This window comes from Coffea eugenioides, chromosome 3 (assembly GCF_003713205.1).
Source record: "Coffea eugenioides isolate CCC68of chromosome 3, Ceug_1.0, whole genome shotgun sequence".
In the NCBI taxonomy this organism is placed as follows: domain Eukaryota; kingdom Viridiplantae; phylum Streptophyta; class Magnoliopsida; order Gentianales; family Rubiaceae; genus Coffea; species Coffea eugenioides.
In genome coordinates, this window is record NC_040037.1 from 28,889,565 (window position 1) to 28,906,749 (window position 17,185).

Below are 17,185 nucleotides of genomic sequence, written 5' to 3' on the forward strand. Positions count from 1 at the left end.
AAGGAAAAGCATGGTGATTTGAAGAAAAGAATGGACATCTTGGATGAAACTTTGAAATCAAGAAAACAGGATTTTCTCAAAAGAAACATATCATCTACCCATCTTACTGCTTGTCAAAGAACATTTGCTCACAACAAAATTGCACATGGCTTCACAACATATAGAAGAGGTGGATTGAGATATATCAAACCAGTACATGTTAAGAACTCTTTCATTATGTGTGATTTCTGTTGTCAAAGAGGGCATTTGAAAGGAGATTGCTATGTGAAAAGAAATCAGAACAAAGGGATGAAATGCATGTGGTTAGTTAGATACAATGCTAACTATTATGGACCCAAAAATTAAAATGGGTACCAAACACCTTATTTTTTTCAGGAAAAAGGATCAAACAAGTCCAAATGGTTTATTGATAGCGGCTGCTCAAGGCACATGACCGGTGATCCCTCTCTGTTCATAAAGCTGAAATCAAAATCAAGTGGAAAGGTGACGTTTGGTGATGATGTGAAAGCTAAGACAATTGGAATAGGTGATGTTGGTAAGAATGGTGAAACTTTTGTTCAAAATGTGCTCTTAGTTGATAACTTAGGTTATAACTTGCTTAGTGTTAGTCAATTGTGTGATAAAGACTTGTATGTGTTGTTTAAAAAGCATGAATGCATTGTACTTGATTCCAAATACAATGTTGTGTTCAAAGGTAAGAGGTTTAATGACATATATATTGTGATTCTTGATAAAGTTGATTCTTCTAGCTTAAAATGCCTTAAAGCTTCAAATGAAGATCCTTGGTTGTGGCATAGAAGACTTTGTCATTTTAACATGGACTTACTAAAGGAAATTTCGAAAAAGGAACTAGTTAGAGGCTTGCCAAAAATCAGTTTTGAAAAGGATAAAATATGTGATGCATGTCAATTTGGTAAGCAAACAAAAGTTTCTTTTAAAACAAAGAAGTGTGTATCTACTTCAAAACCATTAGAACTCTTGCATCTTGACTTATTTGGCCCTACTCAAATCTCTAGCTTGGGTGGTAAGAAATACTGTTTTGTGATTGTGGATGATTATTCTAGATACACTTGGGTGATATTTCTTGCTCATAAAGATGATGCCTTCAAGAATTTTACTTCATTATTTGCTAAAGTGCAAAATCTGCTTGGTTTAAAAATTGTTAGAATTAGAAGTGATAATGGTACTGAATTCAAATTTTGTGAATTTCCAGAATTTTGTGATTATAATGGTATAACTCATGAGTTTTCTATTGCAAGGACTCCACAGCAAAATGGTGTTGTAGAAAGGAAAAACAGGACTCTCCAAGAGGCTGCTAGAACTATGTTGAATGAATGTAGATTGCCTAAATACCTTTGGGCTGAAGCGGTAAACACTGCATGTTATGTAATGAATAGAATTCTCTTGAGACCAATTTTGAAGAAAACTCCTTATGAACTGATTTTTGATAAGAAACCTACGGTTGGTTATTTCAAAGTATTTGGTTGTAAATGCTTTATTTTGAATCTAAAGGAACATCTTGGCAAGTTTGATAAAAAATCTGATGAAGGAATATTTTTGGGATATTGTGAAAATAAAAGAGGATATAGAGTTTTTAATAGAAGGACTCTTGTGATTGAAGAAGCTATACATATAACATTTGATGAAGCCAATGATGATAATTCCAAAAGTTTGTGTGAGGATGATGATGTAGGTGTTCGAGAAGGAATGGAAAAGCTATCAATTGGGAATGAAGGAAGTTCTAAACCAGCAGCAACTGAAATGGAAAATGAAGTTCAAAATGATCAAGAAGTGGAAGATGAAGACAAAAATGATGATCCACTCAAAGATCTTCCCAAGGCTTGGAAATTCAGCCAAAATCATCCAAAAGAACTTATAATTGGTGATCCATCCGAGAAGGTAAACACTCGTTCCTCATCGAGAAAATTGATTGATAATTTTGCTTTAGTTTCTCTTTTTGAACCTAAAAATATCAATGATGCTTTAAAGGATGAAAACTGGATTTTGGCTATGCAAGAGGAACTTAATCAATTTGAGAGAAATGAAGTTTGGACACTTGTTGATAGACCTCAAAATCAGCCTATCATTGGCACAAAATGGATTTTTAGAAATAAGTTGGATGATAAAGGTGTTGTTGTAAGAAATAAAGCCAGATTAGTTGCTAAAGGATATGCACAAGAAGAAGGAATTGATTTTGATGAAACATTTGCTCCCGTAGCAAGATTAGAATCTCCTATTAGAACTGCTTCTTGCTTGCTTGCTCAGAAGTTTCAAATGTTTCAAATGGATGTTAAAATGTGCTTTTTCAATGGTTTTTCTTGATCAAGAAGTGTTGTGGATCAACCCCCCGGTTTTGAAAAATACAAAATTTTCCAAGTCATTTGTTTTAAACTTTCTAAAGCTTTATATGGTTTAAAACAGGCTCCAAGAGCTTGGTATGAAGATTAAGTGGTTTCTTGATTGAAAAGGTTCAAAAGGGGTGTTGTAGGACACACTTTTTACTAAGCCAGTGTTGAAAGACCTTCTATTGTGCAAATATATGTTGATATATTATTTTCGGTCTACTAATGAGTTAATCTATGTAAGGAGTTTTTTCCACCACTATGCAAAATGATTTGAAATGAGTATGGATGGGAGAATTAATTTCCTTCCTTGGACTTTCAAACATCAAGCTCGTTGAGGAATTTTTAATAAATCAAGCAAAATAAATACCAAGGAATTGCTGAAAAGGTTTGGCATGGAAGGACTCAAAACAAGTTTGGAACTCATGTGCCACTTCTACAAAGCTTGACAAAGATGAAAGGAAGGTAATCATGTGGAACGCATTATAAGAGGTATGATGGAAGCTCTACTTTATTTAAACCGCAAGTAGACCCTGATATTATGTTCTGTTTGCTATTGTGTGCTAGATTCAATCTTGTCCAAAAGAAACATTTGATGTTCTGTAAAAAAGAATTTTTAGGTATTTTGAAAAGGTACACTTGACTATGGTCTTTGGTATGCGTAGAATCTAATGAGTTTGCTCTTAATATGGTTATTCGATGCTGATTTTGGAGGTTGCTGTGGAAGAAGAGTACGAGTGGAACTTGTCATTTTCTTGGAAATTGTTTAGTCTCTTGGTTTAGCAAAAAGCAAAATGCAATATCTTTGGTCTACAACCGAAAGCGGAATTATATTGCCGTAGTGCATGTTGTGCTCAACTTTTGTGGATGAAGGCACACTTTGAATGATTTTTGGATTGTTGTATGACTGCATGCCTGTATTCTGTGATAATACTAGTGCTATAAATTTGACCAAAAATCTATTCCATCATTCTAGGACAAAGCACATAGATTATCAAAGCATATTTATTCGTGATCTTGTTCAAAAAGGTGAAATATGTGTAAATTATGTTTGTTCTAAAGATCAATTTGCTGATATATTTACCAAAGCTCTGCCATTAGATCAGTTCATTCATCTAAGATGAAATTAGGAATAATCGAAAAATCATCCTAATATTTCTCAAAGTCTTCGGACGTCCGAAAGAAGATGAACGGACGTCCGATGATGTTCTTCAGCCATTTTCCAGAATTGCGCCTGTTCGGACGCAACTGTCGGACGTACAACTTCGTTCGGCCGTCCGACAGTGCAACGGCTCATTTGTTTTAAATCAACTTTCTTCCTTATTTGCTTCAGTCTCCTCATATCCTATTTCCTCTCGGACGAAAACTCTCTCTTCCCTCACTCTCAAATTCGTACCATTCTGTAACTACCATTCCCAAATTGACTCAACCAAAACATTTCCCCATCGTTTGCGTTTCATTTCTCCTGATCATTTCACCAAACTGAGTAACATTTCGCAAATCCCCAAATTTTCCTCACAACCCTACTCTTGCATAACCGCTCTGTCAAATCTCGTTCAAGGTGTTTTTGTCCCAAAATTTCTGTGCGAATCACTTCCCTACTGCTGTGTGCATCATTTGCATCCTCCATTCCACACATTTAGAACAATGGTGAATCTAAGGGGAGGAAAAGTTACTGCCGGACGCAAGCATCCACTCAGGGATGAGGATGAGGATCTTCCTACTGTCAAACGGACATCCAAACGCTTCAAAAGGGGAGCTATCAAGGGTCAAATGTCACGGCCTACTCCACAACCCACATCTCAGCCTGAATCTGGACAGGGGACCTCCTCTCAACCGCCTCCTAAATCAGTTCCTCCTCCTACATTCTTTGATGATGCTGCGAAAGACAAATACTCCTGGATATCCCAGAAGGGTGTCATCCCTCAAAGAACTGTAAACCCCTCTGAATTTCGCTCCATAGGTTTAGAATCCATTCTGAGTCTATTTGCTTTCCAGAAATGGTCACATCTTATTTCTATGCCAAATGTCTACTATCCTGATATGTTGCATCAATTTTTTGCCAATCTAAGGAAAGGTTCTGACCCAACTGAAATATTTTCCAGGGTTAATGGGGTAGACTTAATCATTGATTCTGAAATCGTGAACTCCATTTTAAATACTACCATTGAACGTTTATGCAAAGATAAGATTGCTAATTTCTTTTCTTATGAAGAGCTTCCTACTGCTGCAAATCATTTTGATGGGACAAAAATGTTAACCTATTTCAAAAGAAGTTTTTCCTCACCTGCTGATGCTAAATTGAATGATCTGGCCCCTGTGAATTTAATTGCTTTTTCTATCATTTCAAACCTGCTTGTGCCTACTGATGGCCACAGAACTGATGCAAACAAAATGGAGTTGTACCTCTTTTATTGTTTTCAAGAAAAAATTCGTATTGATTTTGGTTTTGTCATGTGCAAGTTCTTACTTCGCTATGCCACTGATTCTCGCAGAAAATTATCTTATGGAAAGTTTCTTCAAAAGATTTTTGAGTTTAACAAAGTCCCTATTCTAGGTGTTTGTCCTAAAGAAGCATCTTCTTATGCCTTTACAAAAGGGTATTTTGAAAGGAAAAATCTTGTTTTCAAAGATAATCTGTGGGCTTATAAGGGTGCATCTTCTAGTGAACTTAGGTCTAAGACTGCACATGATCCTTCACCCATTTCACTCACTCCCATTCACCCTAGGAAGTCTGCCACTAAAGCATCTTCCTCTTCCAGTAATGAAGTAATTGAGCTTCTTCAAGAACTCAAACAGCATGTTCTTCTTCTAGAACATGGTCTCATGCTCACCATGTCTTCTGAGCAACAAACTGCCTTTCTTGACAAAAAGAATCTTCTTTTTCCTCCACCTGTGGTTGAGGAAGTCTCACATGACAAAGAACCTCGAACCACTGATCCAGGTTCATCAGTTCCAGATCCGAATCCAGCAACTCCTGTGACTCCTCATGGCCCTTCCACATCAGACAAAGGCAAGGCACCAATTGTAGAAGCTGCTGAAGATAATGAAGACACTGAAGAGGAGGATCTCGACCAATATCAGCTTTCTCGGAGGACACCTGGATCCACGTAGATCATCATTTAGGACATTTGCATTTTGTTTGTCTCTTTTAGAATATGTTATGTTATGGATATTCTCAGTTTCTTTTGGTGTGTGTTGATGGATGATCTAAGTACTGAGGTGTAATATAATGGATATTCTTGTTTATGTTTAAGTTCTGTGATGTTTCTAAGTATCTTGTTGGAAGTTATTGGTGATGTTTAAGTACTGGTGATGTTTGTTTATTCTGTTTATGTGAATGGAATGAATTGTTTTTGGTTTACATTTTGGATAAGATGTATTTGTGTATAAGATGGATGTTTTTGGTTTGCTCTTTTGTGATGACAAAAAGGGGGAGAGATCTGATTGATGATTGATAATGTTGGATATGATGAATTGATTGATGGTTTAATTAAATTTGGATTTTGCTGATGGATTGAATTGGTGATATGTTGGTTGTGTGTTACTTAATTGTCATGATTTTGGATGATTGTCTAAACTCGGTTGGGCAGTCTAGTGAGGGGGAGGTTTTCAAAAGTTCTTTGATATCGGACGATTGGTTCGGACGATGATTCGATCGTCGGACGTCCGACAGCCCCAACGGCTAGTTGACTCTTCAGCTGCCTTCTATCCGTTGGAAGCATTGATGAAGCTCATTTCTGGTTCTCTTTAAAATCAAACTGGTCTGAACGAAGTAGGAACTTTTGCACACTTTGTTTACAAGATCTAGTGAGATATTTTAGCTAGAAAATAGTCTCCAAAGCAGATTTGTTTTAAAGTGGTGTGAATTTCTGTTGAGCTTTTCTTTTGTGAGTGAAAGGATCTTTAGTGTAGCTCTGTTGAGGGTTTTCTGAGTGATTGTAAAACTTCTTGGCTTGACTAAGTGAGGCTTAGGGCAAGGAGGAAGTGCTCCCTCCATTGTACATCTAGTTGATCGACTTTCATCAAAGAGAAGTTGCTCTTCCTTGTGTTTGGTCTTCAAGTTTGGGTAAAGCTTGGTAGACACTTGGTTTGTTTCTCTATTTTACATTTCTGTTTAATAAAATCTTCATTGCTTATCTATACTTGCTTCTCCGATCAATATTGCTATTGTCTTCTAATCTACTTGGTTGATCATTACTAAAAAGGAAGGTAAATTTTCATTAACGAAAAAGTGCATAAACTTGGTTAAGATTTTAATCAAACCAATTCACCCCCCCCTCTTGGTTGTCTGTGGGACTAACACCCATAATATTAGTAGAAATTCCTTCATGTCCTACTGAAAATGGATATATTTGAATTAAAAAGGGTGTTCCTAATATTATGTCATTACTTATATTTTTTACAATTAAAAAATTGTGTCTAATTCAATAATTGCTATTACATATTGATCCTTTTGTAAATTTATATTTTACTTGTAAATTTTCTCCATTTGCTGCCATTAATGTTTCATTTGTTCTTTCACAGTATTTAGTGGAAATTATTCCTTCTTTTATATAGCTTGAATCTGCTCCACTATCTAATAAAGCTACACATGTTTCTTTAAAATCTTCTATTATTATTGTGACTAAAGCATACCACTTTTGAAATGTTATTTTTTCTATTATATTTAGATATTGTTGTTCATTTACTGGTTTTTCTGGAACAATTATTTCTTCTGTAATTAATGTTTTTGAAGTAGAAGGTTGATCTTTTTTATTTTCTATTAATGTCATTTTGGCTTCTATTTCTAAATCTTTAGTTTTTAATTCTATAATTTCTTGTTGTAATTGTTTCATTTGAGTCTTTAAACTATTAATTTCTGTTTGAAGGTCTTTGGTAGTTTCTTTTTTCATACTATTTATATTAGGATATTTATCTATTAATTTTGAAATGCTAAATGGTTCAATTATTTTTGGCATCTTATCTTCTTGAATGATTAAACTTTTTAATCTTTCTAAATATTCTTTTTTAGTTAAGGGATCATCAATTTTTTCTATTATGTCTAATAAAAATTCTTTATCTTTCTTTTTTGTAATTACATTTATGTACTTTGGACTGTTGAAACAATTACAATTTTCTTCACTTTCTGAACTACTTATATCATTGTAATAATCATCTTCTGTGCTTTATTCTTTCTCATTTATTAATAAATTTATTAATTTATTCTTTATTTCTTCATCTTTTGCACAGATTTCATTTATTTTTTCTTTTAATTTATATTTATTTGCTTTATGTCCTACTTTCCCACATTTATAACAAACAATTTTCTTTTTATAGAATTTTTTGCCTTTCTTTTTCTCATAATTTTCATCTTTATTAGATTTTTTATATCTTGAGTATTTTTTTCTTTTTTTCTTTTCTTTTTATATGCTGATAGTGATTTAATTCTTTTTATACCAAATGCTTCACAAAATGATCATACTTCCTTTGTTTTAGAACCATACTTAATCTGAAGTTTTAATTCTGAACATAATATTAAATCTTCTTTTTTCACAAAAGCAAATAATTGTCCAAAAGTAATATTTTCGAATGAAATAACATCTGTTCCCATTTCTTTTTGTAAATTATCTATTATCCTTTGTGAAAATAGACTTGGTAATCCTGTAATAAATCTTTCTTCATATTGAATATCTGGGGATTAGGTCTTGGATAATAATTTCTGGTACTTACCATTTGCCAATCTTTTTTATTACTTCTAAGAGGTTTTCTTCTTCTTATTTTATTTATTTGATTATCTCCTTCCTCTTTAAATTGATCTTCAATAGGTGAAATCATATCTTCATCATTTTCGAATAGTTTGATTCTTCTGATGATATTTCTTCATTGACCATGTCTAATGTACTTATTCTAGGAGTTTGAGTTTGAGTTTGAGTTTATGTTGTTAGACTCTGCAATGTTTGAGATATTCTATTCAATATATTATCGGTATTGTTTATTTTCTAAGAATTAATACTTTGAACTAACTCTTGTTCTCTTTCTCTAGTTAAGCTTCTAGGTTGAAAATGTGATGCTGAAATATCATTAGGAAATCTTGTAACTGGTTTTTGAATGCTATCTATTTTTGTATTCATTACTTCTACATGTTGAGATATAGTGTGAAGAATTTGATTTGTATAATTATTTTGTTGATATAATTTTTTGATATCATCTAAATTTACATTATTACTACTACTACTACTACTTGCTTTAGCTTCTCTACCTTTTTTGAAAGGGGATGCAATTATATCTCCTTGTCCTATATTAATTTTTACTTCTTGTAATGGAGGATGTATTGACGTTATTACTTGGTCGTCTTTCAATTTCCATTTTTTATATAAATTAGTTTGAACATTTATTTGTGGAGTATTATATACATCATTTATTCCTATTTTTGAAATATAGAATGGTAACCAAGTAAAGAAGGGAAAATCAAACTTTCTTATCTCTAGTTCTTTCTTCCATTCTAATATTAATTTTTCTTTACATTCAGGAGATAATTGAAAAAACCAAATTCTTTTTTCTGTATTTTCTTCATCATCAAAATCTTCTTGTAAATATCTATGATTTATTTCATATTCTTTAGTTATTGCATTTATTTCTCCTTTCATTTGTGAATGTGTTGGAGAATATTCTGATTGATTTTGATTAATTACTTCAGGGACAGGAGTTTTAAACTTAAATGTTGAAGAACTTTTTGGAATAAAACTTGTATCTATGGATTGATAATTAGATCTTCTAGCTTGTATCCATGAATGACTTGAAGTTGATGGTCTTTCTCTAAATGAAGCAAATCTTAGTAAAATTTTTCCATCAGGTTCTTCTATTATATCTTTTGGATTTGTTTGTTCTATATTTCGTGGTACTTGTGGATTTTGAATTATAAATTCACTAGGTATAGTGATTTCATCCCATTTTAATCTCTTTGGAGCATAAGTAGTAGGTCTGTCTGCATTAACTTGTAATAATGTTGTTTCTTCTTTTAAAGTAGGAGTCATTATGAATTATGGATTTAATTATGAAGACAAAGGTCTATAATACATTCAATAAATTACAGCAAAATTCTATCTATGTTTCTCAAATTCATCACCTTGTAAATGAATATCCAATATGACTGAATTCAAAACATGTGGATCAGTTAAATCTATTGAAAAATTCGAAGCACAGTTAAAGTAAATAGGTCCATTACATACATTTGTTTGAATCATAGATAAAAGTGAAGTTTTATATCTTTTGAGTCTTGTATCTCTTAAGGCTAGATATATAGAAGCATCTACTCCTAGATGGAATAAGGGTTTTACCGCAACTTGAATTAAACCTATATAAATATATCTATATCCTTTACTAAGATATTTTTGAATTGTATTATGATTCAGTAATGGAATAGATTTGTGAGAACCCGTAATTTTCTTAATTGCTAGGTTTTATTTTCTTTTAATTGCACGCTTTTCCATATTTTATTTATACGAAAAATTTTAAAAATAATTTTATGAGCAAATATAGTTTTTTTTAAACTATTTTTCTAGTATAAGTTAGTTCATGAGAAATAAAGAGTGTATATTGGATGTGGAACCCACTAGTGGCGTTAAGCACGATAAATTCGGCCGATTAGGTTAAGTTTAGTATTCAGGGAGTAATTTTACTAGGTGCTAAGAGATAATTAGAGGTTTCCTAGATGGATTAGTATAGGAGAGACAAAAGGATAATTATCAACCAAAAAGGTGATAAGTGTCACCTTGTGATTTAATCTTGGACTTTGACCACTATTCATGTACTTTACTAATATCCCAAAATTGATCAAAAATTCACCATTTTCTTCATCATCTTGGCTGGCCATTAGAGAGAAGAAAACCAAGAGAGAAAACTTCTTCCTCTACTTCATTTCTTGCTCAATCTTGTGATTCAACCGTTAGAATTCCAAATTCCTCCATAAAAGTCACTTGTTTAGGAAGATTGAAGGTAGTGGTGGAGTGATTAGAGAAGGGAAAGCACTAAGCCATCACCTTTCTTGATATTTCAAGGTATCATGTCTAGCAATCCTTTCTTTGTTCTTGATTATGTTAAATTAGTGACTTGTGATGGCTAAAGAGTTGTTTTAGTGGAAGATTTTATGATTTTTGGTGGAGATTGATGGATTTTTATTTTATGCATGATTTTTCTGATTTCATATGTGTAGTGTTGGTTAGTCATGGATTGTTTGTTAGTTATTGTGTAAAATGGAGTTGATATAGGTTGGATATGATTGATTGTGCAAAAATTCTGGTTTGGGGAGAAATTTCCAGGTTAGGGTTTTAAACAGGCCTGTTCTGTCCGAATTTATTTGAGCATGTTAGAGGCCGAATTAGCCTTAGATTAAAACATGAAAGTTGTAGAGAATGATGTTTTATAGTTACTTGTAAATTTTCAGCCCAATCTGAGGTTGGTAGCTTGTGAAAAGTCAGAAATACCCAGACTGGTCTAGGTAGGAGTTCAGCGAACAGGGTTGTCATTTCACCCAATCTGACCGTGACTTTTCACCATGATCCTTACCGAATTAGATTTTGGCCAAATCATGAAAGTTGTAGCCAATGGTATGAACTGGTTGCCTGCAAACACCGAAATACCCTTGACTGTCGATGAAACCTGTTTCGCACCCAGATTTCTGTTTTCGTGTAGTTTTCCATTTTTGACCATGAAAAATGCATGATTTGGCTTTTGAGGTCATCATAAGAAATGTAGGGTTGTGTTTTCGCTTCGAAATGCCATAAGATACACTTCAATCGGACTTCGGTAGCCTGAGTTATTGCTGTTTAACAATTGTGCGGTTAGCCAACCTGTTTGTGAGATTCTGGTTTCGTATATTTCAATTTTGACCTAGCTACACTATGAACTGGACTGAGTGGTCTTCATCAAGGTTGTAGGTCTTTGTCTTAGCTTCGAAACGGTATATTTTCACCTCAATCCGATAAGTGTAGCCTCGGATGTGTCCATTCCGTAAAACCCCGTCAAATCTGTCTTTTGTTAAACTTCATTTCCGCACTTGTTATTAGCTTGATTTTGTACTTGTTATAAGTTGACGAGTAAGATGTATATAGTGTCGTGGGGGTTTACTTTCTGGTACTCGTGGTATGTATGACTTGATGTACTAGTTTATGCAATTTTGAAGATGTAATCGTTTAAACAGAATTTTCTTTTGGCGTGAATCTATTTTCTAGTTTTATGAGTGAGTGAGTCCCGGCGAGAGTTGGGCAGGCGACCCGCCGAACCCTGGGGTATGCCCTAGGGAGAAGTGGGGCCGTCACAAGATTGATATTCTTCTTGAATAGAGATGGTTTCTTCATGAGTTTTAACTGATAAAGCCGTTTTGAAATCTAAGGGTCCAATTCGGTAAATGTGTTCTATTTTTTCTTCTAAAATAGTCCAATCTAAATTATTTACAGGCATATGATATTCATGACTTTGTACAATATTAGCTTGTTTTGAATTAGATCCTATCTTTAATTGTCAAAGAAATGCTGCCATGTTTAATATCCTATTTAAAATTTTTATCTTATCAGGAACAACCGAGCCTAGGAGTGGAACATCCTACGTTGGACTTACCAACCGACTTATAAAGCTTCAAAGTCTTACCAATGCTTAAGAAAAACTTTTTAAATGAAATATTTAAACATGAAGGCATAAATTAGAAATCTAGTATAAGAAATAATTCAAACTAGCAAATATCTATGGTTTGGCTCTGAATTATTCACTCTTAATGGTCTAAAAATAAAGGTTTAAAATCCCTCAATTAATTGCGCGCGCAAAAACGCATACCTCCGATTTGTGCGAGATAAAGTGAAATTTCCAAAAAATTCTTATAACGATAGTATCACTAACTAATAATTGAACACTTAAACATAAAAATACCTATTTCAAGACTAATGTACAAGTCTCCAATTTTTCAAGCTTATTGTATCTTCGAATCGATTATTGTTTCCAAATGCGCATCCACTATTCACTCTAAACGAGCTTTCAAAATTTTAAATTTTGTAACAAGTCATTTTAAAAATATAAGCAAGTCATAATTCCATGCAATTAGGTCTAAAAGGGTCAAAATAAAATATTCAGAGCAAACAGGCAAATAAATATTTAAATAAGCTAGTAATAGGAATTTAAAATAAAGAGAATTTGCGAATCCTCACAGACCCTACTCACCACTATATGCAAATTTTTATTTTCCTTGTGTAGGTTTTTATTATTACAGAGGTTCGACACCTGTCAAAGCCAACGACTTAATCTTCCTAATCTCAAATTGGTTTCTATTGGGATGAATAGGCACCCAAGCTCCTACCAGAGTTATGTTGAGGGATTGCTTAAAGTTTAAAGCATACTTCACACCCAAGTCTGATTCTTCTGCCCTCCATTTCGGTTGTTTTTGAGTAATCAAGTCTCCAGTTGGGTGACCACTATTATCAATATTTTTGTAGGAAGTCAAATCCTTTCCACACTGTACAAAACAATTTGCCATTAGAAAATTTAGGCTCAAAGACTTTGAAAGAAACTCAACCTGAGAATCCGCTATATCATCATTCTCCACATCCATCATAGATTTCCTTGATTCCTTGTTGAGAAAAGTTTTATCAATGTAGCTCCTTCTATGTACATGACAGTTGGCCCACCCAGCAATAAGGAAATTTGACCTAACAACTTTTTTTTTTTGGAATTTTGTCGTCCCTTACGGACGTATAATAAATAAACCCTTAAACTATTATGGAATTTGACTATATTTTGTTATCTCAAGCAACCTTTTCTTGAATTTGGCAACATCTGAAACTTTCTCAATTTTCGTAGGTAAGGCATCATCTAGTTTTGAAAGTTTATGGGTACTTTTAACCTTACGAGTGAGTACGGATTGAGCTCTCTAAGTCAAGAATGACCCTAAATGGATGCCAAAAGGCAAAGAAGACAACTATTCCTTTGAATAAAGAAAAGCTAAATCGTCATCACGAAGGCCATTAAAGCTCCTTATTCACAAAAATTGCATATTGCACTAGTTGTCTTCAGTTAGATTCCTCTCCATAACTGGGGAAGATTTTCCCTCTATTACATCTAAATAAATATAATTTTTGAAAAATAAAAGCATCCATATTATATTCTCCAGTTGGTTAAAGTATGTACAAAAGTTGAAATTAAATTGATTAAATTTTACTATTGGATCAAATTTTACAATTTTCACAGTAATTTTGACCTATTTTGTACTATCAAAATATCTTGTACAAATTGAATTATAAAATATTCATAAATGATCTTAATTTTTGAGTATGTTGATATACTTGTGGATATAAAATTATTGACACAAACAGATTATTGTGAGAAAATTTACTTGTATAAATATAAAAAATAGATAAATGAAGAGACAAATAAAAAATATATAAATGGAGAGAAAAGTAATAGAGAAGATCTCATCCCCAATTTTCTCATATAGGAGTTTATTATAGTCTATACTCCATAGTACAACACCAGCTATATACAACTGCAATACAACCCTCCATCATCACAGGCTTTGTGGTAGGTTGTTTTATTTCTACTCTTTAAGGGGTTGATATCCATCCTTTTTTTTTTTTTAAATTTCCTGTCACCTTCACCTAGAATTCTTAAGTCTAACACGCTTGATTTTGTTTGCAAAATATTTGGCTTGACTAATTAAGCAGCCGTTTTTTTATCATCCCTTTGGTGTATCAGCCATTTCGCAAAAGCGTCCAGGGTTTTCATATCAGATCTGTAATGTTTCTGAGTGAATTCAAGCAGCTCTGACCATGTAAAATCTGGAAACATCCTTGGATTATCAAAAGATACCAATTCTTCCGGGGGGCTTACAACCTTATCCATTTTGGGACACAGGAAAAATGCAATAGATTTTCTTGGAGTTCGAGAGTTCACAATAGCCCTATGCAAGCAACTTTTGTAGATTCCATTTGAAAGAGCCTGAAAGATATTAGTCCTCAATAAGTATTTCAGTCCCGAATTAACAAACTGAACATTTTGAGCAAAATGAACATTTTTTTTCATAAACAAACAAGAATTCTGAAAATAACAATATAAGATAACAAACTTATTCTATTTCATTTTTTTTTCTTTTTCAAAATGATCTTTTGAAGAAATCAAACAATCAAAATAAGAATTGGAACAAAGCAGTAGATTAGACTAAGAAAAAGCTAATTGCGGTGACACCAACAGATTACTATACTATAACTCACCATGAATGTGTCGCCAATATTGACAACGAAAGCCTCAGGGTTAGGAGGAACAGAGTGCCATTTTCCATTGACATACACTTCAAGGCCTCCAACATGATCCTGATGAAGAATTGTTAAGGATGTAGGGTCGGTATGAGGACCTGTTCCAAGAGTTAGATCAGGTTTTTGGCATGGAGGATAGTAGTTTAATCTCATTATTGAATCATTTCTTGTAAAGAATTCTCTGAAATGTTTCGCTTTTACTCCAAGACTGGTTCCCAGAAGCTCCATAATTTTAAGAGATAGACTGCTCATGGCTTCACTGTACTTTTGGAACACCTTCCTAAAGACAAAGACAAGAAAAAGCAATGCATCATCAAAAGTAGGAAAGCAAAAAAAAAAGCTTTTATTGTACTAAGAAGAAAAATAACTAGTGGCATGTATGCAATTTTATACCCAGATTCTCTAAAATCTTCACCCATTGCATCCAAGAAGTAGCTTTCGACAATGTTAAGGGCTTGCTGACCATCATCACAATATCGAAACGAGAGCGTTTCTTTCCATGGAAGTTTGGAGGAGAACCTATTAGTGAAGCTGCTAGCATAACCACAATGATCCCCAAGTTTTCTCTGGACTCTTTGTTTTTCTTGTAGTGGCCTGTCAAAGAAGAAATCCAAGCACTTGTGGGCTACTTTTAGGAGTTGCAAGTCCATCCCATGATTAACCACAAGAAAGAAACCATGTTCAAGACATGCCTGCTTTACTAGCTTAGTTGTGGTGGAGAGAGCGACAGGGTCCCCAGAGAGGAAGCCAATCAAATCTATACAAGGCACATGAAGCACTGGGGGAGGTTCAGGACAAGGCTTTTCCTCATCAGGCCATATGAACTCATAGGGAATGTCGGATTGGTTTTGGAGAAAAGATGCGTCAAAGACAAGTGACTTTTGTTCACCTTTGGCTTCATTTGTTGCTGGAGATGATGATAACTGATTTTTAGCACTAGGCATTGCCAAGTTAATATATTTGATTTTGGCAATTGATAGTTGGTGTTGCCTCTGTATATGTATGTATATATATAAGTTGATGGTAGGTAGAGAAGGCAATGTTACCATAACCATTCATCCATCCATATCTTTAGCTAATACACGGAGATGGATAAGTAATAATAACTAATACGGATATCTATGGAAAGAAAACCTGGATTTAAATGCATGGTTGAATCATTTTGTTATTTTTTTAGTACAAAAATTTTGGGTGGATTCGACTTTGGTCACCATCACGGGTTAGAACATGCCCTTTACTCTATCCATGAGTAAATATTTCAAAGTTGCCTTATTAGACCGTACACCTTTCTTAGTATATCTAGATAATATAGGTAGGAGTATAAACTGAAATACTCTGGAGCTACAAAAATAGCTAAGTTGTTAGCAGCTTATAAAAACATTCCCCCTAGACTAGTTATAGGGATTCTTACAGGTCATCCACCAACATTAGGGATGAACACAGGGGGATGGATAAGGGCATCTGCCTCCTCAACAGTTTTCAAAATATTAAAATCCTCCCTATGATTTTAGTTGTCAAACTAGAATTATATTGCTTTGGTCCACCTAAGCATAATTACTAGTAGTTGTTTTCATTATTTTGTTTAATTTCATTTTTGATAAATTGTCCTAAATCAACCTAATAATTAGTTTCCTTATAAAGTATATCATTGGTATCTATTTTACTATACGATTAGTAGTACTTGTGAATAACAATTACAAAAATACTAAAGTTTCTTTTAACCAAATTTCTTATAATAAATTAGCTATTAATTTCTTGATTCTTGTAACTTTAAAATAGCAACTGAGGTAAACTATACATGTTACATGGGAAATCCAAGACAAACAAAACAATAAAAAAAAATAATTCAACTATTATACAAATTGAAGAAGTTTCAACTACGATATTAAATGCTTGACATTGGTAGTAAATAGAATGGTGTAGAGTCTAATTTTCACATTTTTCTATATACTTTATATTTATTTTTAAAAATTTCTTATTTTCATAGTTTATTGAACTTTCATTTTACATTTAGTATATATTTTTTTGCTATAGAATTTTTTTGTTATTAGATTTTTGATGATTCACCCTTCCTAAACTAACATCTTGGGTCCATCATTGACTAATACAGTCCTCACATCAACAGCACAATCCGAATACATGACCTCTTGTGAGAAAGTTGTCCGTCCTTATCAATTGAGTCTTTTGTTCACTATTTTGTATTATCTAGTTTAATGGTTTGTAGATAGATTATTCATGTGTCATGCTTACATTTTTTTTTCTATAAGAATGCAAGGCACGCTTAAATGTCCAGTAGCAAGCTACCATGACAGGCATTTCCCTTCAAAAAATTTATTTAATATCCATGAGCCATGGGCCAGCATATCAAAAGTATAAGAATCAGGAAAAAATAACTGTGTGAGTAGAGATAAAATAGAAGAATGATTGAGTTAGTTTTAAGGCACCGTTTACATTGAGGGAATGGAAAGGAAAAAAAAGAAGAGGAATTGGGGGGATTTGATTTTTATTGTTTGGATTGATTTTTGCGGAGGGAAAAGAAAAGATAGGGAGGGAAAGCAAATGAAAGAC

At 33.3% G+C, this 17,185-nt stretch overlaps 1 protein-coding gene across 1 annotated transcript; it reads right to left on the reverse strand.

Annotated features, from left to right (window-relative positions):
* Positions 1-13,943: 13,943 nt before the first annotated feature.
* On the reverse strand, positions 13,944-15,561 carry LOC113766378 (gibberellin 20 oxidase 1-D-like). Its single transcript, XM_027310575.1, has 3 exons — positions 15,011-15,561; positions 14,576-14,897; positions 13,944-14,303 (listed from the first exon to the last, which is right to left on the reverse strand). Exons 1-3 carry the CDS (start codon positions 15,559-15,561, stop codon positions 14,022-14,024), a joined length of 1,155 nt encoding a protein of 384 aa, XP_027166376.1. The 3' UTR covers positions 13,944-14,021.
* Between the last annotated feature and the right edge of the window lie 1,624 nt (positions 15,562-17,185).